We start from the raw sequence: 22,626 nt of genomic DNA, 5'->3' as shown, positions 1-22,626 counted from the left end.
TTTCTAAAGGCTGGTCGTGATCGAAGGAATTGATCCTTCGTCCAGCTTCGCCGCACCGCGCCGCCAGCGTGCGTGTGATGAAAGCTGAATGCAGCGATCGCTCAAGGCATATTCCGGGAGAAAGTATGAAGCCGCTGAAGAAACAAAGTATCGGGGTGGGTTGCTGTATATTCCCATTGGCGTGCGTAAGGGAAAGCGCAACCAGCTGACGGGTCGGCTTTATGATCTTTGCCAGCTGAACACTAAACTCGCGTTCTGACGCCAGCCCTAAACGTATCTTTCATGCTCTCATCGACTTTGCCGCCGGACGCGGGCTCGACAAGCTTGAGATTGAGACCTGCGGCCATCTCATTCGCAGGTATTGCGGGGATAAGCTGACAATGCACGGGACCGAATACCCACACATGCCCTACGAATATAGGGCGTCTATAGTCTAAACCTCCGACCCAGTGACACTATCAGGTCTGGCTCTGTAAACACGTCTCGTGTCCAAAGGGAGTTACCGCAATGAACGAGAAGGAAATGGTCATGACCGGTGAACAGTACAAGAGCCTGAAAACAGGGACAGCGCTTCGACACTTGTATGGCACGAGCAAAGAGCTCGCTAGAGAATCGACGCTAACATATCCTCACAGAAAAGGCGTTGATTCGCCCCCATCATGATTCCGTTTACGATCAAAAGTCCATCGATTCAAGGGGGTGAAACTTGGAACGTTCAAGTACGGTCCGTGCAACGGAATACATGTCACATCCAGCAGTGCGGTGCAGCCATCGATCGACGTTGGTAGTCATCGCTCGCAACTGCCGTAGCCATGTTTCCAGGCATGGCTTGATTCCGTCCTCGGAGAGTCTAGCGAGCCTCTTTGACATTGGAGCTGGAAGCCAATGCTGAAATGCAAACGCAAAAACCATGCAGCGCTTTCCCTCGGTGGTTAGACGAAAATCTGAGATGCTTTCCTCATTGATAAAGGCCATTGATCACTAATATCCGCCACTTTTCAATCGTAACATACATCATGCCATCTAAGGGAGTCAAGGGTCGTTACCATCCGTAATCCTTGAGCTCTATCGACTAAGTACGAATTGTGGTCCTTAAAGATCTCAGTCAAATCACAAAAAGGGCATTTCTCCAGCCCGTAGACACCTGAAGTGTATCTTTCCGAATCCGAGTGTCACATATACATCTGAATTACACCGTAGAACAACCTCATGGATCTACATGAACGGACTCCCCGGTCAGAGCGCCATGCGGAACACCCACAGTTGCCGCACCGCCATTCTTTTCCCAGTTGTCAAGCAATCTACCAACTTCCCGAAAACTGGTAGGCTTTGTAAGAAACAGATCAAAACTGCATCAAACGTCAGTCTTACTCATTCGTTGAGCATAAGGAACATGTACTTACCCTGAGGTGAACGCTTCGCTCTGGTCTCTGCCACTGGCAAGACCTGTCAACGCAATGATCAAGCTGCTCTGCGGTGTTTCCATCGGACTAGGAAATTGCTCCCTAAAGTCCTCTTCGATTTCTCTAATTTCACGCGTCGCTTGGAATCCATTCATCACGGGCATTGAAATATCCATAAAGATGATATCTGGAGGATGGGGCGGCTGTTGCGTAATCAGATCGCGATAAATGGCGACAGCTTGTGCGCCGTCCTCTGCAGAGAAGACGTCCGTGTAATTGCGTTTCTTCATGAATGTTTGAAGGAGACGAAGGTTCACTTTGTTGTCATCAACAAGAAGCAATCGAGGAGCTTTGCTCGATTTGGCTTGATCAGAAGACACAGACGTTGTCATGACGCCCTTACTGGACATTGGTGTGGCAACCTCAGCATGCTGCGAAACAATCTCGGGCCTTGTTGGGGATATCGTTTTTCGCGAAGACAATGGCGGCCGATCTTTCTCCGCAGCCTCAAGCGTGGATGGCGATATTGTTCCATCGTTTGGTTGTTCACGGGGGAAGGGGAATTCGGTCCGTTCGGGTGCAAGTCCAGCGCTTGAGGACGACTCAGCAGAACTTTCAACGACCAATTGCGCATGGACACTATCCTCCTTTGCCGCCACAGATCCGGCTTTGATAATGTTAACGTCTGGTTCGTCGGGATCTGTGCTATGAATGGTCAGATGATCAACGCCGGTGCTAATTTCCTCAACTGCGGCATGGTCTGCTGCAGTCGCTTCGGATTCTGCATCCGTCTCCGCAACCAACGACCTGTCTAACCGTTCAAGACACCACTTGATGCTCCTGGCGAGTTTGAATGGACCGAACGGATGCGAAACAGCTTCAACACGGTGTGATTTCGTTAGCAAGCTCTTGTCCTCTTTCCGTGAAGCAGCGGTGCAGAGGACGATGATCATCGGTCCTTCGGCCGCGTCAATGCCACCGGGAAGGATCTTGACCAGCTCGCCAAGGTCGCTTTCGTCAGTTATGATGATGTCCGGCAAGTTGTCGACGGAAAATGGCGAGATCACCTCAAAGCCGTACCAGCCGGTGAGATAGCGATGAATAGCGTGCCTAATCATGCGAGCGGCATCTGTTGCTTGGCCACTCAGAGTGTCGGGGAACAACGTCGCTCTCCTACCTATCGCTTTCTTCTGCACAATAAGCAAACTCTCGTCCTTAACCCTTTCAATGCTGCCAGCAGAAGTAGGTGTGGAGCCGGAATTCGAATCCGAGCTGCTCGTAGGCGTGCTAAGAGTCATTGGGAACGTGACCGTTACCTCCGTACCAACTCCGATTGCTGATTCAATATTTATTTCGCCATTCAACATCGTCACCATGGACTTGACGAGGGACAAACCAAGTCCGGTACCAGGTGCGATCGAATTCTCCTGAGCAAAAGGGGTGTAAAGTTTTGTCCTCATGAACTGCGGAGACATGCCTTGGCCTGTGTCTGAGATGGTGAGCTTTACGAGCGTGGTTTGTATCTCCTCTGGGTTGCTTGCTGAGGATGGCTGGCGCTCTGGCTGTGCGTCAAGCTTGATTCTAATGTAGCCTGAGCGCGTGTACTTCAGCGCGTTGCCAAATATGTTCATGATAATCCTCCTGAACGCACCAGGCTGGGTAACGAAGACCCAGTCTTTAGGTGACGCACGTGGAGAGATATCAAGTATAATCTCGACTTCCTTGCGTCCGCTAAGGACCTGTCGGGTCGGATCTCCAAAATCGACGGCATCAACACCAGTCAAACTATCCTTAAATACCTGGCCGGTCGCTACGCCCTCGACAACTTCTTCCGTTATGTTAGCCAGATCCACGTTACCGAAGATGTTCAGTTGGGCTTGAGCATTTCCTGCGATATTGTTTGTCAAGTTGCCGCCTTTCCTGCGAATTTTTCTCGCATTTCGCTCGAACGCGTTGATCTTCGAGTAATCCAAGACCATGTTGATAGTATCCAGCAACGTCCTCGCACAGCTATCCGCTGTATCGATCAATGACTGTTGAAAAGTGGATGTATCTGTGTCTGTGAGAAATTCACAGGATGCAAGGATTCCATGAAGGGGAGATCTTAACTCATGCGAGACAGAACCTATGAAGTCAGACTTCTGCTGGTCCGCTGCAAGAGTTGCGATCCGTGTAATTTCGGTCATTACGCAGCTAGAGAACGCGATGCAGTATAGGAAATCAGGGTTGCTGGACAAGCACCGGAAATCCGAAGTGTTATACGCAAAAAGCGTGGAGAAGCGGGAAGCAGTTGCGTCCCATAGCGGCAAAAATATTATTTGCCGGGCGCCTGGAAAGTGCTTCGCAAGCAGCTGCCCCTCGTGTTTCGAGGGCGCCGACTTCGACTTGGGAATGTCATAGATCCCTTCGTCGCTCGACGAGGTTGAATTAAATCCATCCTCGGGGTCAAGGTTATAAAACTTTCCTCTTGGGTGCCTTTTGATGAGCTTTGCGAGATCATCGTGGATCAAAGGCGTGAATTCCGCCTGAGGCTTGCTCTGGTTATCGGAGATAGCTGGAGATATCTTGGAGGCCAGGACGTCGGCTACTCGAGTTGTGATCGTTGCTATCTGTGGCGGATCAGCCACTCGAGACGGGCCCCAAGAGCTCGACGACTGAAGATTAGAATTGCTTAATGAGCCTTGTCTCTTGAACGGAGTGGTCTCGTGCTCTGACTCTCCAACGCTTAATTGATCGGAGGTCTTCCTTTGCTTATGATTTGCGCGATAAGAAGTTGCTGTGTCCATGAATACAACGCCGCCGCCGAACTCGAGCCCAAGAGCTTGATGTAGTAGGTTAGCAGCCCTCTTGAAGGTCTCAATGTTATCGTCGTCTTCAACACGTTTAGTCAATGTGCTCGCACTTTCTTCACTATTCGAATCTGAATCATGTCGGGATGACTGCCGACTGCGACGATGTGATTTTCCTGACTGCTCTTGCTGGCTCCGAATTGAGCCAGCGCTGACCGAGGAGCGATGGCTCTTCACATTATCTGCTTGCGAATCGCGCCGAGCTCTCCTCCTTCTTATCTCATTTTCGGGATCGACGAATGCGGCGAGGCACATGTTCATGTTCAGAACACGCTTGCGGTCTTCCTTCTCTTTCAAGTTTTCGTAATGCGTCATCACATTCTCAGCCATGGTGGCCAGGACTGAAAGCGATTAGCAATTTTCGAAACAGGGCAGGAGCAGACACTAAACATACAGAGTTTTTCGGTTCGATTAATGGGTCTTCGGACTTTATCGTCCAGTGCAAAGAGTGAGCCAACTGGAACGCCGTGCTTCGTCCTCAGAGGCACGCCGCAGTAGTATTTGAAAAATGGCGCCGCTGTTACGAACGCCAGGTCCTTGAAGCGATCATCCTGCGTGAGATCCAACACCTCGAAATACGGCGGGTCGCCGTCCTCTCCTGGAAGCTGAGCAATTGTGTGTTCGCAGAGTCGCCCAGCTTTCGGTACTGAAATACAGCCAGCCCATATAGCGTCTGACGGGTCATCGTAAAGTGAGCTACCATCAGTCGTCAGCACGACCATTGCGGAATCGAACTTGATCGAATGCGAAGCCAGAACTTGCTGAGGAGACGCATTCAGAACCCGGGCAGCTCTGTTGCGGGGGGTTAAAATGTGCAATCATGCCATGGCCGCAGCGCTCGCCTTGGTTCTGATTTCGCTCCTTGTCTCTACGCACTCTCCACATGTCCGAAGCTGTGTGGGGATTCGTACCTGTCATCCAAATGTACAGTCTTTGAAGCTTCGGCGACAAAGTACTGCACATCCTTGTCTATGAGGCTAACCATAGCCCGTTGACAATTGAGTCGCCATGCTACTAGTTGCGCATGCGCCGTGAGCACACTATCAGGGACGGATTCTCGGGTGGTGCCAAAAACGCTTCCGGGAGGAATAAAGTACTTGTAGAGCTGCGTCACAGGCGTCAGTGCCGATGTGCATAATCATGCAGGAACAGGGCTCCTCGTACCTCTCTTCGTCGACGGCTTGAGACAGCAGCCTCCTCGGGCAGTGCGTGGAGCATAGTTCTTCGAGAAGAAGAGCTGTCAGCCTGCGCCAGCCTCGCGAGCGCAGATCTGAAGAAGTTGTACGCACGCTTGTGGCTCGACGGTGGGACTGTCGATCCCGATTCGAAACGGTATGCGAAAAAAGAGCGGCCTGTGCAATGACGTTCGTCTCTAGTGTGATAACGGCAGCCACTCGCGACTCGTCGTCCGCTCTGCCACAGCGCCGAAGCAAGTGCGCGATCGAAGATGGAGACGTGAAAATTGCGGCATCGAGACAAAATCCCATGTTTTCCTCGGCTGGGGCAGGGCCTTGCTCGCCCCGTCGACCTGCTTGCTGGAACGCGTCCAGCGCTCTCGAAGTCAACCGAATGCGCAGCGCACGGGGCGAAGTCCAGATGCATCTCGGCCTGCTGCCAGGAGTTCCGCGCCGACGAGCACGGCCACAGGATCGGTGGCGAGCCACACAACGCCTGCCATGAAGAATCTGACCCGGCGAGCACAGAAGACATCCCGTCCTCGAGTCTCTGCATTTCTACGCCATACCAAGATTGGCTCTTCTGGAAGTGCAGCTTGCAATCGGATGGACATCGTGGCAGCACCCGGCTATCAGAGGCAAACGCATGCACTGTATGGATCTGGGCGAGCATCAGGCAAGCGCAGAGAACTGAGTCGGAACAAGGTCGCTAACATAAAGAGAGCCTTGTGTGAAAACGACAGCCTAGATCAGGGAGCCACCTCGATGGATCGAGCTTGTTTTCTTCAGCGGCAATCTTTAAGTCTAAGTTTTGGCAGAAGGCTTTGAACTAAACCACCCAACACCGATTGAAAAGGTGCGCCACAGCAGGTTTGCGGTACGTGCGATCTTTGTTGTGCTTCATTCGCACTCCCTCCTGAGAATGTCACTGCTCCGGAAGCCAAGGCCATCCGAGTTTAACGTAGGTGAAGAACGTATTTCGTGACAGCCGAGTCCATTCCACGCCTTGTGATGGGACGATGCTCATCGGTTGAACGAAAGCCGTCTATAGATTAGAACGCAGAAACGCACCAGGTTAGCGACAAAGCTCGATTCATTCAGCGATCTTGTCTGGTATCGTGATGGTTGTCTTTGTAGCTCGCGTCACATGTAGAAACTGGCGAACCATTTGGACGTTCAAAACACAAGTAGGTGAATTTTCTTGTGGCCGTCTAAAGAAGCAGATGACTAGGACGAGCACATCTTGATACCATCCATAGTATGCATGCACACTATTTCCATACTCATTTCACCAGGATGATCAAATCCCATTTTCAAATGGCTGTTCGTGAATTGTAAGACTAGGCCACCTCAAAGGGAGGATTGTATCCTAACAAGGAGCTTGACAGCAAATCACTACTTCAAGACAAATCCGTGTAGACGCACAGGTGTCTAGCCACAGTTTAATTAGACTTATATTTCAGACATGTTCGTCTTTGTCCCGAGGGCTTCTGTTCGCATGGCGTCAGATAGACGAAAGCTTCGATCAAAGCAGTCGTGTAGGCGTCATCCCTCGGCTTCCACACTCCAGCCTACGTAGAATCAGCCTCCAGGTCGGTGCTCACGGTCCAGACGCGCTCAGTCTTCGGGCATCCAATATGGATTGCTTTCGAAGACAGCAGAGAAAGGGACTTTCGAGTGTTCCGTGCTGGCAGCACAGCCGATCAAGGAGGCATAAGGAGCCCATGCTTCTCTTAAAACACAGTAGTCTTCGTCGGCGACGTCAACATGGAAAACCAAGCGCAGTACACGTGAACATGGCCAGCTCAGCAGGAAGGGCAAATTGTCGCCGGGACCCGACACGGATGCGTCCGAAGCGTGCCATGCGTACACGAGCGGACACTCCGCTTGCACCGTTAGACTCCAAGCAGCTCTGGGAGAAGCACAGGAATCGCTCGTGCGTAGACGCAAGAAGCACTTTTGGCGCGCAGCACACATGACGAAAATCGAGACAGGCGGCAGCAGAGGTGGAGGAGGAGGCGGAAACGCTAAGCAAACCAGGCGAAGGCCCCGTCATCGGGTGGCCGCCACGGTTCCTTTTCTCCACAGCGCGCACTCATTCGGGAAAGGCGCTGGAACGGACAATTCGTCGTCGTCATTTTTCGAGGTACACGCCGCAGCGCCCGCACGCTGGTATGCAGTTGATGTAACTTGCGCCGTGACTGCCGCACAGCAACCGCGCGAAACCACAAAGCAAGACCTCCAATGCCATAGCTCCATCCCGTGTGTCTTGCACGTTCACTCACTCAAGACAATGGCGGCCCCTCCGGAGCTGCAAGCAAAGCTGCAGGAACTCGACAACGAACTCGCGGTATGCCACCGGCGCCGGGTGCCCAGCACGACGGCCCTGTAGGACGTGTACTGACGTATGCTTGTGTGCGCAGGAAGGCGATATCACGCAGAAGGGCTACGAGAAGCGACGGACGGTGCTGCTGTCTCAGTACCTGGGCCCCGAAGAGGCCGACCGAATACTGCGACACTCGCGCATCTCCTCGCTCGGCTCCGAGAATGGAAGCTTTGCAGGCCCTAATAACAGAGACTCCGGCCCTGGCGGCCGATCTGCCAGCTTCGCCGCCTTGACTGGCCTTGATATGCAGCAAAGGCCGCTGACGCCGTCCGGGGGCATGAGACCGCCGACGGCAGGCCCTGCTGGAGGCTATCCTGCATTGCAACCACCTAGCCAAGTCGGGCGTTTCCACGAGAGAGAGGCCGGAGCAGCACGGTCGATGCAAGGGCAGCCCTCCTTCCCGCGAGAATCGTACATGCCAGACAGGCCGCTGACGCCGACCGCTTACAACTACGATTCGCGGGCGGAGACGATGATGGGTGACTTTAGATTCAACCCTGCGCAACAAGCTGGATATCAAGAAGGAGACGACAACTTTGGCAGCCCTGGGAGACAAAGCAGGCTAAGCACCATGCTGGATTCACAGCAGGGTTACTTCAGCGACTTCGCGGGCCCTGGCGAAGGCGATACAAGAGAAAGCTACGGGGGCGGAAACAGCAGATACTCCGTCGAACCCTTCTCTCCGAGCGCAGCGATTCCTCCGCCCCCAATGGAGCTGCCCGGCGGAATGGTGCAGAGCATGAATCCGCTAGAGCCGCGAGACGTGCCTTTCGACGCCTTCGATCCACATAACGGCAATGTGCCCATGAGCAAGTTTGATAATCTGGGGGCGGTCTTACAACACAGAGGGAAGGCGAACGGCAGGACACCAGCGTACTGGGTTCTGGATTCCAAGGGCAAAGAAATGGCCAGCATCACGTTCGAGAAGCTGCATTCGCGAGCGGAAAAGGTGGCTCAGGTCATCAAGGACAAGAGCAATCTTTACCGTGGAGATCGAGTGGCGCTGGTATATCGCGACTCCGAGATTATCGACTTTGCTGTCGCTCTCTTAGGATGCTTTCTTGCTGGCGTCGTCGCAGTTCCCATGAACAATGTGGAAGACTATCAGAAACTAAGCCTCCTGCTCACGACAACGCAAGCCCACCTCGCCCTGACCACTGATAACAATCTAAAAGCCTTCCAAAGAGACATTAGCGCTCAGAGGCTAAAGTGGCCGACTGGAGTGGAGTGGTGGAAAACAAATGAATTCGGAAGCTATCACCCCAGCAAGAAGAAAACCGAAGGCACACAACTCCCCGCCCCTGACCTAGCATACATCGAGTTCTCTAGAGCACCGACTGGGGACTTGAGAGGTGTAGTACTGAGTCATCGTACCATTATGCATCAGATGGCGTGTCTCCAAGCCATTCTTTCGACAATACCTACGGGCAGCCAACAGGACACTTTCAATCCTAGCTTGCGCAATGCGAACGGATCCTTCATCATGCCTGTGTCCAAAACAGGGGGTGAAATCATCCTCTCCTACCTTGATCCACGGGAAGGATGCGGCATGATCCTAGGTGTACTTCTCGGCGTGTATGGAGGCCACACCACCGTCTGGATGGAGGCCAAGACCGTCGAAACGCCGGGCCTATATGCCCACCTAATCTCGAAGTACAAGGCCACTGTCATGGTAGCGGATTACCCCGGTCTCAAACGTGCGGCGTACAATTACCAACAGGACCCAATGGCGACGCGCAATTTCAAGAAGGGCATCGAGCCGAATTTTTCAAAGGTTAAGATATGCCTGATAGAAACGCTGACGGTCGACTGCGAGTTCCATGAGATTCTTGCGGACCGATGGCTGAAGCCGATGCGTAATCAGAGGGCGAGAGAGCTCGTCGCGCCGATGTTGTGTTTGCCCGAACATGGCGGCATGATTATCTCGGTGCGAGACTGGCTAGGTGGGGAAGAGAGAATGGGTTGCCCACTTAGCTCGCTCGAGCAAGATGAAGAAGAAGATAACAAGGCCGAGGAGAATGGCGTGCAAAACAGTGGTGGATATACGTCTCTGATCGGTGGCGGTACTTCCGTAAAAGTTGATAAAAGAAAATCACGTACGAGCCTGACGGAGGTGCTTCTCGATAAGGAAGCCTTAAAGGTCAATGAGGTCGTAGTGCTGGCCACCGGCGACGAGGTCGAGCGAAGAGCCAACGAACCTGGTGCCCTTCGCGTTGGTGCATTCGGCTATCCAATTCCAGATGCGACTCTTGCGATCGTGGATCCTGAAACTTGTCTCCTGTGCCCCGAGTACACCGTTGGCGAGATCTGGGTCGATTCTCCTTCACTCTCCGGCGGCTTCTGGGCGCTGCCGAAACACACGGAAACAATCTTCCACGCTAGACCGTTCCGCTTCGTCGAAGGAAGCCCAACGCCCGTGCTAGTCGAGCCCGAGTTTCTTCGTACTGGCCTGCTGGGCTGCGTGATTGAAGGGAAGATCTTTGTGCTTGGCTTGTACGAAGATCGAATACGGCAGCGCGTAGAGTGGGTAGACGAGGTGGCAATGAGAGATGTCGAACACAGGTACTTCTTTGTGCAACACCTAGTAAAGACGATCATGAAGAACGTGCTCAAGATATATGACTGGTAAGTTCGACAAATCTATCTTAAAGCAACGCCAACTAACAGGAGCCTCAGCTCTGCATTCGACTCACACGTTAATGGCGAATACTTGCCCATTATTCTTATCGAGACACAGGCTGCGTCGACAGCGCCCACAAATCCGGGCGGACCACCTCGACAGCTGGACATACCTTTCCTGGACTCTTTAGCGGAACGCGTTATGGATGTGTTGTATGCTGAGCATTCGCTCCGCGTCTATTGCGTGATGATCACTCTGCCCAATGCACTTCCCCGCATTGTAAAAAACGGACGACGGGAAATAGGAAACATGCTCTGCCGAAAGGAATTTGACGCTGGCTCTTTAGCTTGCGTCCACGTCAAATTTGGTATTGAACGTGCGGTCCAGAATTTACCTTATGGCGAAGATCCCGCAGGAGGCGTCTGGTCGCCACACGCCAGCCAAGCGCGCCAGGCACTCTTGTACGAGCAGGAAAAGCAATATTCAGGTGTCGACTATCGCGAAGTTGTGATAGACGATCGCACGAGTACACCACTCAATCAATTTTCCAATATCCAGGACTTGTTGCAATTGCGAGTTGCGCGACAAGCCGAGGAACTGGCCCTTTGCACCGTTGACGGCCGTGGCAGAGAAGGCAAGGGCGTCAATTGGAAAAAGTTTGACCTGAAAGTCGCATCTGTGGCGATGTACTTGAAGAACAAGATCAAGGTACAGCCAGGCGATCACTTAGTGCTCATGTACACGCACTCGGAGGAATTCGTGTTCGCCGTCCATGCGTGCTTTGTGGTTGGCGCAGTGGCCATTCCAATGGCACCGATTGACCAAAACAGGCTGAACGAAGATGCGCCAGCCTTGCTACACGTCATTGCTGACTTTAGAGTCAAGGCCATACTGGTCAACAATGACGTCGACAACGTGCTCAAGCAAAAGCCAGTCAGTCAGCACTTGAAGCAGTCGGCGCTCGTGCTGAAGGTCAACTTACCCAATCACTACAACACAAACAAACCGCCAAAGCAAAGTTCTGGTTGCAGAGACCTTGGACTCACAATCCGCCCGCAATGGGTGGCCAAAGGACACCCAGTATTGATCTGGGTTTACTGGACACCAGATCAGCGGCGTGTCGCGGTGCAGTTGGGCCACAGCACCATCATGGCGCTTTGCAAGGTGCAGAAGGAGACTTGCCAAATGACTTCTTCGCGACCTGTTCTGGGCTGCGTACGCTCCACCATGGGCTTAGGCTTTATACATTCGGTACTCATGGGTATTTACCTCGCAACGCCGACTTATTTGGTTTCTCCGGTGGATTTCGCGACGAATCCGAATATACTATTCCAGACGCTAAGCAGGTACAAGATCAAAGATAGCTACGCCACAACGCAGATGATGGACCATGCCATGACGATGGCAGCAGGCAAAGCAGCCGGGCTGCATGAGCTTAAGAATCTGATGATCATCAGCGAAGGACGCGCTAAGGTCGACGTCTGTAAGTAACTGCTTTTTATTTTAGGGCATCCTTTTTGCTCATCGCTTTTCGCAGACCAGAAAGTTCGCCTACATTTCGCCGGTGCTGGCCTCGACCGTACTGCAATCAACACGGTGTACTCACATGTGCTGAATCCGATGGTTGCGAGCAGAAGCTATATGTGTATCGAGCCCATTGAGCTTTGGCTCGATCGAAATGCGCTCCGTCGTGGTTTGATCGTACCTGTCCACCCAGACACGGATCCCACAGCCTTGTTGGTGCAGGATTCAGGTATGGTCCCTGTGAGCACCCAAATATGTATTGTGAACCCAGAGACAAATTGCCTTTGCCACGTTGGTGAGTTTGGTGAAGTCTGGGTTCAGAGTGAGGCAAACGTGGACGGATTTTACGGATCCAAGGACATCTTCGACAAAGAGCGCTTCCAAGGACGGACGGTGGATGGAGATCCAAATGTGAGGTACATGAGAACTGGCGATCTGGGCTTTCTACATACTGTCAGCCGGCCGATTGGACCAAGTGGCAGCCCTGTTGAGATGCAGGTACTCTTCCTTTTGGGCAGCATTGGAGAGACATTCGAAGTCAATGGTTTATTGCACTTCCCTATGGACATTGAAGAGAGCGTCGAGAAATGCCATCGCAACATTGTACCTTCTGGTTGCGCAATATTCCAAGCTGGCGGTCTCGTCGTCGTCCTGGTCGAAATCTTCCGAAAGAACTTCCTGGCCAGCATCGTTCCAGTCATCGTCAACGCAATCCTCAATCATCACCACCTGGTTGTCGATATCGTTGCCTTCGTAGGAAAAGGTGACTTCCCAAGGTCAAGGCTAGGAGAGAAACAACGGGGCAAGATATTGGCGGGATGGGTTACCAGGAAACTCCTGACTATAGCTCAATTTTGCATCCGAGAAGAGGAGGATGAAGGACGAATCGCACAGATTGCCGAAGAAGGACAGATCGCGTCGAGGAAGGGAGTGGGGAATAGACATAGCAATACTGGGCTGCGGTCAGTGAGTGGTACAATGAGCATGACAAACGCCGCACCGCCCGCACGGATGCCGAGCCAGGCGTCGGGTCAAGGACTTCAAACGTATCAGCCTGATCGGTCGATGACGAACTTGCATACCTTTAGCCAAACGAATCTGAGCCCTGACTATTACCAGCCAACAAGGCCAGGTATCGAGCCTGAGAGGCCAAGTAGCAGTAATCATGCTGAGCTGCCTGCACCGTTGGATATCCCAGAACTTCCTTCTGGTAGCTTTACATCCAATGATCATGAAAGAACACCAACGAACCCAGAGAGGCATTCTCAGGGAAATGCATCACACTTTGCGGGTGTAGATCACGACGGCAAGGAAACGTTACGGCATCCGCAGCTAGAGCTGGTCACGAATCAGACACAAGATTCAAACACAGTCGATTACTCACCTATCAACGCGAGTAATAACCCATTTGGAAACTCTCCTTCATCTCAGGGTCATCGGAGCGTTGAAAGATCTCCCGTTGATTATGAAGGGTTGGCCTATAACGAAGCAAGAGGAAGTTTCGACGACATGCCTCCTGCACCGCAGAGCGCTGCAGCTACCGCCGCGACAGCGCTCGTCCGCGATCCTCATACGGGGGCGACAGTTGAACAGCTAGATCCCACACAACGAGCAGCCACACCGGGATATTCTATCAACAAAAAGCCTTACATGCAGCTCGTTGACCGTAGCGGATCTGTGACTACGACGACGACGACTACAAGTACAACCATGTCGCAACAGCAAGACGCTGATTGGTATCGAACACCACCGTCAGTCAATGCGGATCCGGTCTATCGGACCACCTCGCCTACGTCACGGAACATGCTTCCGAGTCAGATGCGCAGATCGAGTCAACAGGCAGTAAGCAGGAGCCAGATTGATCTAACGACAGCTGGAAGTGGAAATATGCAAGAACCACCACTTCCTCCTAGAAAAGAAAGCGCAGAGTCGGACGAGGAATGGAAGAAGGATGCGCTTGGTTACCTTGGATATGCTGGCATAGGTGGACATTATGGACGGTAAGAACATATTATTACGAGCTATGACGTGAACTCATAGCGAGAGTTGTATTGCTATTATAGAGAGCATTGCCAGGATCTCATCTTACGGGATGCTACAAATGTCATCATCGTAGAATTGTGCTCTGCGATACGCTTGTATCTAGTCGATAGCAATGGTATGGCGCGACAATATGGATACTCAAACAAAGCCGCCGCTGGGCTGCTTCACTCCAGGCATCGTTACTTTTAATGGGGAATAATCCTGCGGAAGCATCTATCAGAGGACCCAACGCATCACCTGAATCCTAATAGAGGTTTGCACAGCAATCGCTCAGATAGATCGTATGATAACCTCTCACGATGCCTGGCGTGATATCTACTGTTTTGTCTTGGTGATAGCATGGCTATATGTACCTAACGTGTGCGAAGTGCATCTCTACTACGCCCAGATGGCCTTTCGTTCTCCTTATCCTCGTCATTGCCGTTCTCGTCCTCTACTCTTGGATCGACAAAAATCGCAAACGGCGTCGGCTCAATTTCATCCTCGGGAGAGAAGCGATCCTCCAGATGCCTAGTCCAAGACGTCGACGGTGCCGAAATGTTCTGGGGGCCCAGAACTCGAGCTCGCCGCTCATCCAGAAGCCGGATCATGTCGTGATGCTGCGATTGTTCTGCAACCTGCAGGGGCCGTGGAGGGGGAGACGGGGCCCGTTCAGTTCGATCTGGCATTTCCGCCCCGTCCGATCCGTCTCGCGTTCTCGCGCCTACTTCATCACGCCCTCTGCGAGGAGGTGGGTCGCTCTCAGCTGTCGACTCCGTGGCGAACGACGGATCTATGACAGGAGAGTCCAAATCGCCCTCCGGGCCAGTGGTGCTGTCATGAAACGTGTCGGAGACGCGTGCTTGCGGAGTTGGAGACGACTCGCTACGACGAGCACGTCCGTTGCGGTTTCGAGGCTTCTTTTGAGTTGAGACGGTCGTCCGCGTCACCGGCTCGCTTCGTCGGCCAGTAGGTCCGTATCTTGCGATCCGGGTCGCCCACGCCTTTTGTGCCGCTCTCCTTCGCACGCGTGACCGGCAGTGCTGGTTTGCGGCTTGCTTCTCACCGTAACAAGGTATCTCTACATCGCGAAGATTGAACATGTGGACTGCGGCTGGGTTTCTTCGACGCGATGCAGGCTGCGTCGCTTGTCGGGCCCGATCCATGATCCAAAAAAAAAATTTACTTTCCGAAATCGAAAACTGCTAGCCATCCAAAAGGTGCGAAATAGGTGTGAGAACCATGCAACATGATGCTCTGCATTGCAAATCTTGGGCAAGTTATACATCAGGTCGACGGTGAGAATATATCAGCATGAGACAACTAACAAAGACTTGTTGAAAGTTAGCGAGACATGGACAAACGCCGTTGGAACTGAGCAACAGGACGTCGGATATGAGATTTTAAGTAATCAGATATCGGAGAAACAGTGAGATCGAAATTATTCTTGGGCAAGAGAGCAAAAGTGAAGATCCCTCAGATAATTGATTTCTTACTGAATACTCCACCGTGGTCTAGTCTAAATGCTTATATTTTGTAACAGATTTTGGCGCGATGTGCTTGGGTCCGTGAATCGACAGGCGATGATATGACACGCAAGGATTTCTTTCTGAGAGGAGTTTCCCATCTCTTCCGTCGTCAGCGATGCTCGTGCCAGTCTTAACGAGGCTCTCGTACAATGCGAAAGGTCAGGGATGGAAGAGGACTGCTCCATCGCACGCAACATTTCTGTTCCAACTCAGTTCGAGCTTGAAGATGTCATTTCGGATGACGATGATGTCGCTTATCGTCAAAGAACCCTAGGCTACGTTGATCACGAGATGAACGTGTTGACGGGCAATCGGTAAACGTCAATGGTCCAGTATGGTCGCTTTGTCCCCTCCCACTGGGCCGAGCCGTGAAGACCTGCAGGTACTCTGATGTCCTCCCATTTGGTGTCAAACCCTGCTTCGTAGAGATCCATCTCAGCAACCTTTGTGTAAACATCGTAGCAGATCTGCCGGTCGGCCCCAAGTCCATTGTACCAACCAAACTTTCCACTTGGGTCAAGAAGTGTGACCACGTGCTCGGAGAAAAGCTCTTTGAGCGCGTCATAGTTCTCGGCGAACGTGTCGTAGTAGATTGCGTCCAGAACGACACCTTGCTCCGCCAGCTTGGGCAGCACGTCCTGCCAGCGACCTTCGTGCACGGTTACGTTTGGTTTGTCATACCACCCCTCATCCCGAAGTTTTTGGAGCACTTGCGGGTGGGCTTCGACGATGTGGTGCATAGACGGCGAGCGATCGAGAAAGGCTCTATCGACAATGCCCATACCGTGGCCTATGTTCATGGTGCGCAGACCAGGACGATCAGCAAGCGTTTCGGCATGTCGCTTCATGATCTCGGTCTCCCAATCCATCATGACGGCGTTGTCGGATTCATCGAGAAGTATGCCCGGCTTGTATCGCAACTTTGACTTGAGATAGGCGTGATTGTCGATGGAGACGTCTTCTTCCACGGTCACTCGGGTCGCCCTCTGAGGAGCACCTTCTGCGTCTTCATCGCCCTCACCGTCCACATCCATTCCAAGCTCTTGCATCTTGCTGAACAGCATTTCAGCGCGGACCCCAGCCTCGACCATCATCTCGTAGACCTTCATGAGGCCCAACCGCAAGGCAATGCAGCCGGGCGTCTCGTTGTCGCTATTCAGGTCGTTCCATATGGCACCATTCTGTAGCAACAACTCTGCCGTCTTTGCAGTTGCATCTTCAGCACCTTCGCCGCTGGCAATCGCAGCGTGTAACGGCGCACGGCCGTTCACATACACATTTGCTGAGCCGTCTTTCAGAAGAACCTGCAGGGCTTGCAGGTCGTGACGCTCCGCCGCAGACAAGATTCTCTGTGCCAGAAGCAGGTCCTCCTCGGTGCCTTCAATTTGCGACATTTCTTTTCCCTTCTTCGATCCTTCAGGCTATATTGGCTGCGGTTCTTCCATCGCACACAAACCATCTGCACACTAAAATTCTGCGATCACGTGCATTCGCCATCCCATGCCGAGAGCAACAGATTCCGATGCCAATTTCTGACCTGAACCTTAACAGGGGAATCTGCAAGATGCCCTGAGCGAAAAAATCCTCCGACTCGTGTTCGGGCGCTGCGACCCGAAAACGGCCCCAGATTGTGAGCAGTCTTCTTCAGGTCCGTGTGAGTCCAACGGACGCGGACTCCGCCACGCGGGGATTTCCCGAGAAAAATGATGCGTCCGAAACAACATCTCAGGCCTTGTAGATGCAGCTGTCACTTTGCAGCACGTCCCGTGTGTGCGTCACCATGATTTCAGATACGCCGGCTCCTCGCTGAGTGACGGACGAAGCAGTGTGATAGAAGGAAGCAAAAATCAAGAGCAACAAACCCATCGTCACGCACGGAGCGCGTTCACGTTAATGCAATTTCCAGGAGGACAATGCCGTGGCCTAATATCGCCAACAGGGGTGACATTTATCGATACTGCGGACGGAATCGAGTCCAATCACCAATCACGAGGACGAGATCTCGTCATTTCTTTGCTAGCCAGCCTCTAATAGGATTGGACTGCGGGAGCCGTCCTATTCGACTCCTGATCGACTATGGAGGACCTATGCCTGTTTTGCAATCTGGTGGCGCTCAAAAGCACGGTCAGCCTGCATGCCACCCGCAGGTGCCTTTGAGAGTTCTCCAAGCTTCTTCTCCTTCTTCCAGCGTCTTCAAAACCCCCTCTGTCGACTTCAAGATTGACATGACGGGCAACCCCCATTTCAGCCTGGCGTCTGCTTTCGAAGATGGCAGAAACCGCGCGTCGGCCGTCTCTTCGGCGTAAGATCTCGCAGAAGGTCTCGTGCCGTCTGGATTTCTTTCGGAGATCGTCAACCTACGATCTGCCCGAAGACAGCAGACCGAAGTCCAGAAAACTGTTCGAGGGTCACGGCAACGAGTTTGGTTATCAAGCCGCCAATACGCGCAACGAGAGGGATCAGATACGCCAGCTTGAGCGCGTCAAGATTGGGGACTTCGCAGACGAATTGGACTCGTCTGCGCTCCGCAAAGTGATGGAGTCGGCTGAAAGAAGACGAGATCACGAAAGACGGAGGTCGTTGATGCAGATGGGTTTTCGACTTGCTCATCTTACCGGCCGCGAAAGTGCACGGAGTTCACTCATCAGCTCGGTCGAAAGCGAGATGCTGGTCCCCGGATCGGCGTCAAGAAGAAGCAATTACTCGCCCATGTCAACCCAGTCTGGTTTCTCGCACGACTCCGGCGAGAACGAAGCGCTTTCCGATGTCCCCGTCGAGGTCGGTATCCGCGTGGGAGAATTTGATTCGCGACTGCGCAAGCCATATATCTACAGCCCGCTACAAAGCAATCGAGTTATACGCCTGCTGTCGGTTCGTCGACCATCGGTAGACTGGGTGCAGGGAGACTTTTACTACCAGTTGGTAACCATGTCGCTCGACGACCCCGTTCCGTACGAGACCGTCTCCTACATTTGGGGTGACTCGCGGCGAGAGCACCGACTGAACCTGATGGACGGATCATTTTTGTACATCACCCGAAGTCTCGCAGCAACCTTGCAGTCTATCTCAAATCAGTCAAAGACCGGGTATCTTTGGATCGACCAGGTTTGTATCGATCAATCGAACATCCCTGAGCGAAGCCACCAGGTTCAAGTCATGGGTGATATTTACCGAGCAGGGATCCGCGTCATCGCTCCGTTGAAACCACCCCAAGTCCGCATGCGCCATCTTTTTGCGCTACTCGATGTCGCTGTGCAATACGAACATGAACAGCGGTCAGTGGTAGATTTGCAGGTTGCGATGCGCAATTACATGTTGCCCAGCTATGCATCGTCGATAGTGCACTCGATATACTGGAAATGCATTGTGGGCCTCTTCGAGCACCCCTGGTTCACGCGAGCATGGATCTTTCAAGAAGTGGTACTCGCCAAGAACGTCATGTTTCTGCTGGGCGAACGTTTGATATCGTTCGATCTTCTCTTTCGGTTGGCCCTAGCGACATCCAGGTTGGAAACGGACACTATGGGAGGTGCGCTTCCGCTTATATGTGTGACGAACCTGGCCGGATTTCATCAGCTTTATTCCATGGTTCAAGCGCGATCTGAGAGACATGTGTTGGGTAATCCGAAGAGCTTCTGGTCCTTGTTATCTGAAGTTGCTCCAAACAGTCGATGCACGGATGTGAAGGACAAGTTATACGGATTTCTCGGTCTTTTGGAGGACGAAGACATCGTCATCACACCGGACTACCGAAAGGGTCCGCATGAAGTGTTCATCGACTCGGCACGAAGCTTTATCGAAGGCAAACGGTCCTTGGAGATCCTCAGCCTATTACCTCGACAAGGTCGTACAAACAGTCAATACGAGGGAATACCTTCCTGGGTCCCGGACTGGCGGCAGCCTGAGGATGTTGTTCCTCTGACTGCATTCGAGCGCATTTCTGCGTTCAATGCTTGTCTCAATCGGCCATACAAGGTTTTGAATGAGAAGCGCATATCTGGGTTCAGACCTTTGAGACTGCTCAATAATCGGTTGCGAGTAGAAGGTCGGGTAATCGACACGGTCACTAATGTCGAGCAAGAACCATTCAGCAGCACCGAACACTGGACGAGGCGAGATCTACGAAAGTTTTTGAATCTTGAACTTGCTTTGCTGTTCTTGAAAGGTCTTTGGGAGTCGGACGCGGAGTACGATCTGGAGCGAGTTATCAAGGTTGTAACAGCAGACGGCGCGTTGCTATATGACACACCCGAGTTCTCGCAAAACGCTTACCTTCAGAAGGCTGAGCTGGCCGAAATGGCTCAAGCGTACCGTCAACTCGACTCACCGGAGAATTTTGATGCGGAAAAGTTCCAGCTTGCACCCTATGCTCGCCACGTTGTTGCACTTCGTAACATGACCCGGGTCGCACAGGAGCGGCGTCTCGTGGTTGGCAAAGACGGTAAGCTTGGCCTTGTTCACAACAGCGTCACAAATGGCGACCTAGTTGTCGTATTACACGGATGTCGGACACCCGTGGTGTTAACGCCACGCGCCGACGGTCGTTACGAATGCAAAGGCCAATGCTACTGGGAGGACGCTATGCATGGGCAAGCTGTGACATGGGATGAAGACGACGCAGAGGAGATGTATCTCGTTTGAAATTTCTTTCACTGCTTACACCGTTTTCCAATCCTCATTACATCTAGCCTGGCGTTATCGGGAATGACGCTGATGGGTCTTGGGCGTTCGTGTCGTCGCCATCCAGCGACGCTCTATCATTGTTGTTTGGATTTGTTTCATTTTGGCAAAAGTGGAGCAAGCGAACATGTCGGACATTCTACAAGAGCCGCAACGGCAAGCAAAAATTTCATATATGTTGGAGGGGGAGGGAGATACCCGGTATTGCCTTGTTTGTCACCACAAGCTTTGCTGCAGGCAAGTAAAGCTATCTAGATAATATTTCTTACCACATAAAATATCTACGGTACAGACGCAACCGATACAGATGCTGTTCTAGACGATCAACCAAGATTCAAATTATCTATCGAACTTGACCCTACCTGTGCTGAACGAATCTTCCTTGCCTCATCACCAAAGGCGTGCACGACAAGGTCACCATGATGCCTGTGTAAATCACGAGTGGACTATAGTACGATCTATAGGCAAGAACTCCGAAGACCCTCGCTTGATTACGCAGTAAAGCTTCACTTATCGGCCCAGACGCTACATTGCCAACTCCACGTGCTACCATCAACGCGCCAAATAGGCTACCAGTGTCCGCACTGCCTTCCGGTGCTTCTCTACGAATTTCTTGCACAGTTCCGCTGAACACAGCCGTGAATGCCCCATAAAAGAAGCCATATAGAGCAGCAAAGATCCAGAGCAGGGGAGCGAGCATTGTGGCGGAGGAGAATCCCCAGAAGAGAAAGACGGCACTGGCCATGCCGGCTACGCATAGGACGACAACCCTGGAAGTACCCAGATGGTCACAAAGCAGGGATGATAACAAGACGCCTGGAGCCCCGATAGCGTTGAAGATGGAGATCATAATGGAGCTTTGAAACGCATTGAAACCAACCGTGCTGGCATATTCTAAGGGGCACTGTCAGCAGAGACATTTGTAAGTCAGCTGAGTGACGGCTTATTCACCTGGCAGGTACAGGGTGGGAATGAAGCAGCCAAGGCTCTGGATCAAGATCACGGCCTGCATGATCCAGAACAGCGGCATTCTCAAGAAACCATGGCCGGCCATGCAGTTTCTCAGCCAGTTACGAGAGGTGCCTTGCCACGGCACACGGCCCTTCGCGAAAATCAAAAGCGGCCCGATGACGGTTAGCTACGGTGAGGTCAGCCGATGGTTTTCCAAGCAAAGAGGCGACTGTCAATCACCAAGGCCATGGCCCACACGAGCAGGAACTTCTCCGCGCCGTACTTGTTGAGGCCCCAGTCGAGCACGATCGGCGTCAGAAAGCCACCGGTGAAGGTCCCCGCCCACATCAAGCCGTAAGCCAAGCTCTTCCTGCGGATGAACCATTCATCGACGTAGATGAGCATCGGATAGTACAGCAGCCCACATCCGACCGCGTACGTGACGCCTTGGGTGAGCACCAAGTGCCATACCTCCTCCGCAAGTGAGGACAATCCCACGGCGAGCACGACGAGAGCAAGCCCGAAGAAGGTGCAGTACCTGCGAAAGAACGGGCCTTGCTGCATGAGAGCCGTCATGACGGGTGCGGCAAGGTACATGATGCCGGTGCATGTAGTCCCAATGGCCGATATGCTGCCCGGGCTCTTGGAGATGGGCAGATGCGTCTTGTAGTACGACTGGAGGACTCCAAAAGAAAATGGAAACCCCCATAGAAACATCTCGGTAAGAAAAGCGGTGACGAGAACCAGCCAGGCCGAGCGCCCACCGTCGACAGGAGGAAGAGACAAGGTTTCATTAGAAGCGAGGTGGTGATGAGGGGGCCCTGCGGCACCTATCTGCATTTCATAGACGTCATCCGCGCGCCCTTCGTGATTGTCCATAGGTGCCGCTCTAGACATTTATCGAAGACGAGGCACGGGTTTTTTCCAGCAGCGAAGAAGCATAAAGGTTGAAAAGCACGTCCGGGAGGGAAAAGAGCACGAATCCATCGCCGTTTCCAAGTAAAGACACATGGGCCCGTCTCCCCTTGTCCTTTCCGCGATCGCTTATCTGCGCTCACAAAATCCGATCTCAAAAGGGGGAAAAGGAAGCCAAAGGCGTGCGGTGCGTTGTCACCCAGCTGGACGGACTGCTGGAAACGGCTACAGAATCCGCACCCACTGCGCTTTACGGTTCAAAAGGGACGTGAGCATGCAGCAGGAAGACCCGGCAAAAAAGGAAAAAAAAAAAAAAAATATAAGCAGACAGTCTTGGATCAAACGGGACATCGCCGTGGACAGCCAAATGGGTTTACCTTTCTGATATGGCTTAGCATCCCAAGTCGAGGTCTCAAAGAAGGGAAAGGTCTCGACAGGGCACGAAAGGAGGGGGAAGGAAATGAGGATGCGGTCATCCTGTTCAGGTTTACCGTACGTGCGATCCCGTGCAGCAGGAAGGCGACGTCGCCGCCTTGGCGGCAAAGGGACGTCCCGTTTAACAAGCGCTCTCG

At 52.6% G+C, this 22,626-nt stretch overlaps 6 protein-coding genes across 6 annotated transcripts; 2 read left to right on the top strand and 4 right to left on the bottom strand.

Annotated features, from left to right (window-relative positions):
- Window positions 1-937: 937 nt before the first annotated feature.
- Window positions 938-5,745, bottom strand: PV09_04080 (uncharacterized protein). The gene is made up of 5 exons (XM_016357374.1): window positions 5,417-5,745; window positions 5,164-5,357; window positions 4,647-4,948; window positions 1,404-4,593; window positions 938-1,349 (listed from the first exon to the last, which is right to left on the bottom strand). The coding sequence occupies exons 1-5, from the start codon at window positions 5,468-5,470 to the stop codon at window positions 1,208-1,210; spliced, it is 3,882 nt and encodes a 1,293-aa protein (XP_016214778.1). The 5' UTR covers window positions 5,471-5,745; the 3' UTR covers window positions 938-1,207.
- A 1,837-nt stretch (window positions 5,746-7,582) lies between these two features.
- PV09_04079 (uncharacterized protein) lies at window positions 7,583-14,319 on the top strand. The gene is made up of 4 exons (XM_016357373.1): window positions 7,583-7,777; window positions 7,851-10,438; window positions 10,490-11,916; window positions 11,971-14,319. Exons 1-4 carry the CDS (start codon window positions 7,721-7,723, stop codon window positions 13,959-13,961), a joined length of 6,063 nt encoding a protein of 2,020 aa, XP_016214777.1. The 5' UTR covers window positions 7,583-7,720; the 3' UTR covers window positions 13,962-14,319.
- A 34-nt stretch (window positions 14,320-14,353) lies between these two features.
- PV09_04078 (uncharacterized protein) lies at window positions 14,354-15,082 on the bottom strand (the record flags this gene model as incomplete). The annotated part of the gene is made up of 1 exon (XM_016357372.1): window positions 14,354-15,082. The coding sequence occupies one exon, from the start codon at window positions 15,080-15,082 to the stop codon at window positions 14,354-14,356; it is 729 nt and encodes a 242-aa protein (XP_016214776.1).
- Window positions 15,083-15,315: 233 nt separating this feature from the next.
- On the bottom strand, window positions 15,316-17,127 carry PV09_04077 (uncharacterized protein). The gene has a single exon (XM_016357371.1). It carries the CDS (start codon window positions 16,900-16,902, stop codon window positions 15,793-15,795), a length of 1,110 nt encoding a protein of 369 aa, XP_016214775.1. The 5' UTR covers window positions 16,903-17,127; the 3' UTR covers window positions 15,316-15,792.
- Window positions 17,128-17,616: 489 nt separating this feature from the next.
- On the top strand, window positions 17,617-20,545 carry PV09_04076 (uncharacterized protein). The gene has a single exon (XM_016357370.1). It carries the CDS (start codon window positions 17,777-17,779, stop codon window positions 20,147-20,149), a length of 2,373 nt encoding a protein of 790 aa, XP_016214774.1. The 5' UTR covers window positions 17,617-17,776; the 3' UTR covers window positions 20,150-20,545.
- Window positions 20,532-22,062, bottom strand: PV09_04075 (uncharacterized protein). Its single transcript, XM_016357369.1, has 3 exons — window positions 21,380-22,062; window positions 21,140-21,326; window positions 20,532-21,082 (listed from the first exon to the last, which is right to left on the bottom strand). Exons 1-3 carry the CDS (start codon window positions 22,034-22,036, stop codon window positions 20,547-20,549), a joined length of 1,380 nt encoding a protein of 459 aa, XP_016214773.1. The 5' UTR covers window positions 22,037-22,062; the 3' UTR covers window positions 20,532-20,546.
- Window positions 22,063-22,626: the final 564 nt, after the last annotated feature.

Source organism: Verruconis gallopava, assembly GCF_000836295.1.
Source record: "Verruconis gallopava strain CBS 43764 unplaced genomic scaffold supercont1.11, whole genome shotgun sequence".
NCBI classification, from domain to species: domain Eukaryota; kingdom Fungi; phylum Ascomycota; class Dothideomycetes; order Venturiales; family Sympoventuriaceae; genus Verruconis; species Verruconis gallopava.
The sequence above is the reverse complement of the archived record's forward strand: the minus strand, read 5'-3'. Positions and strand labels throughout refer to the sequence as shown.

Bases quoted from the DNA above. Each gene is read 5' to 3' on its own strand.
- PV09_04080 (XM_016357374.1), bottom strand. From the start codon at position 5,470: ATGCTCCACGCACTGCCCGAGGAGGCTGCTGTCTCAAGCCGTCGACGA. The intron at 5,358-5,416 runs GTACGAGGAGCC...CCTGTGACGCAG, and splicing joins CAAGCCGTCGACGAAGAGAG to CTCTACAAGTACTTTATTCC. The intron at 4,949-5,163 runs GTACGAATCCCC...GACTGATGGTAG, and splicing joins ACTGTACATTTGGATGACAG to CTCACTTTACGATGACCCGT.
- PV09_04079 (XM_016357373.1), top strand. From the start codon at position 7,721: ATGGCGGCCCCTCCGGAGCTGCAAGCAAAGCTGCAGGAACTCGACAAC. The intron at 7,778-7,850 runs GTATGCCACCGG...TTGTGTGCGCAG, and splicing joins AACTCGACAACGAACTCGCG to GAAGGCGATATCACGCAGAA. The intron at 10,439-10,489 runs GTAAGTTCGACA...CAGGAGCCTCAG, and splicing joins GTGCTCAAGATATATGACTG to CTCTGCATTCGACTCACACG.
- PV09_04077 (XM_016357371.1), bottom strand. From the start codon at position 16,902: ATGTCGCAAATTGAAGGCACCGAGGAGGACCTGCTTCTGGCACAGAGA.
- PV09_04075 (XM_016357369.1), bottom strand. From the start codon at position 22,036: ATGTCTAGAGCGGCACCTATGGACAATCACGAAGGGCGCGCGGATGAC. The intron at 21,327-21,379 runs GTGATTGACAGT...ACCTCACCGTAG, and splicing joins TCGTGTGGGCCATGGCCTTG to CTAACCGTCATCGGGCCGCT. The intron at 21,083-21,139 runs GTGAATAAGCCG...AGTGCCCCTTAG, and splicing joins TCCCACCCTGTACCTGCCAG to AATATGCCAGCACGGTTGGT.
- PV09_04076 (XM_016357370.1), top strand. From the start codon at position 17,777: ATGGCAGAAACCGCGCGTCGGCCGTCTCTTCGGCGTAAGATCTCGCAG.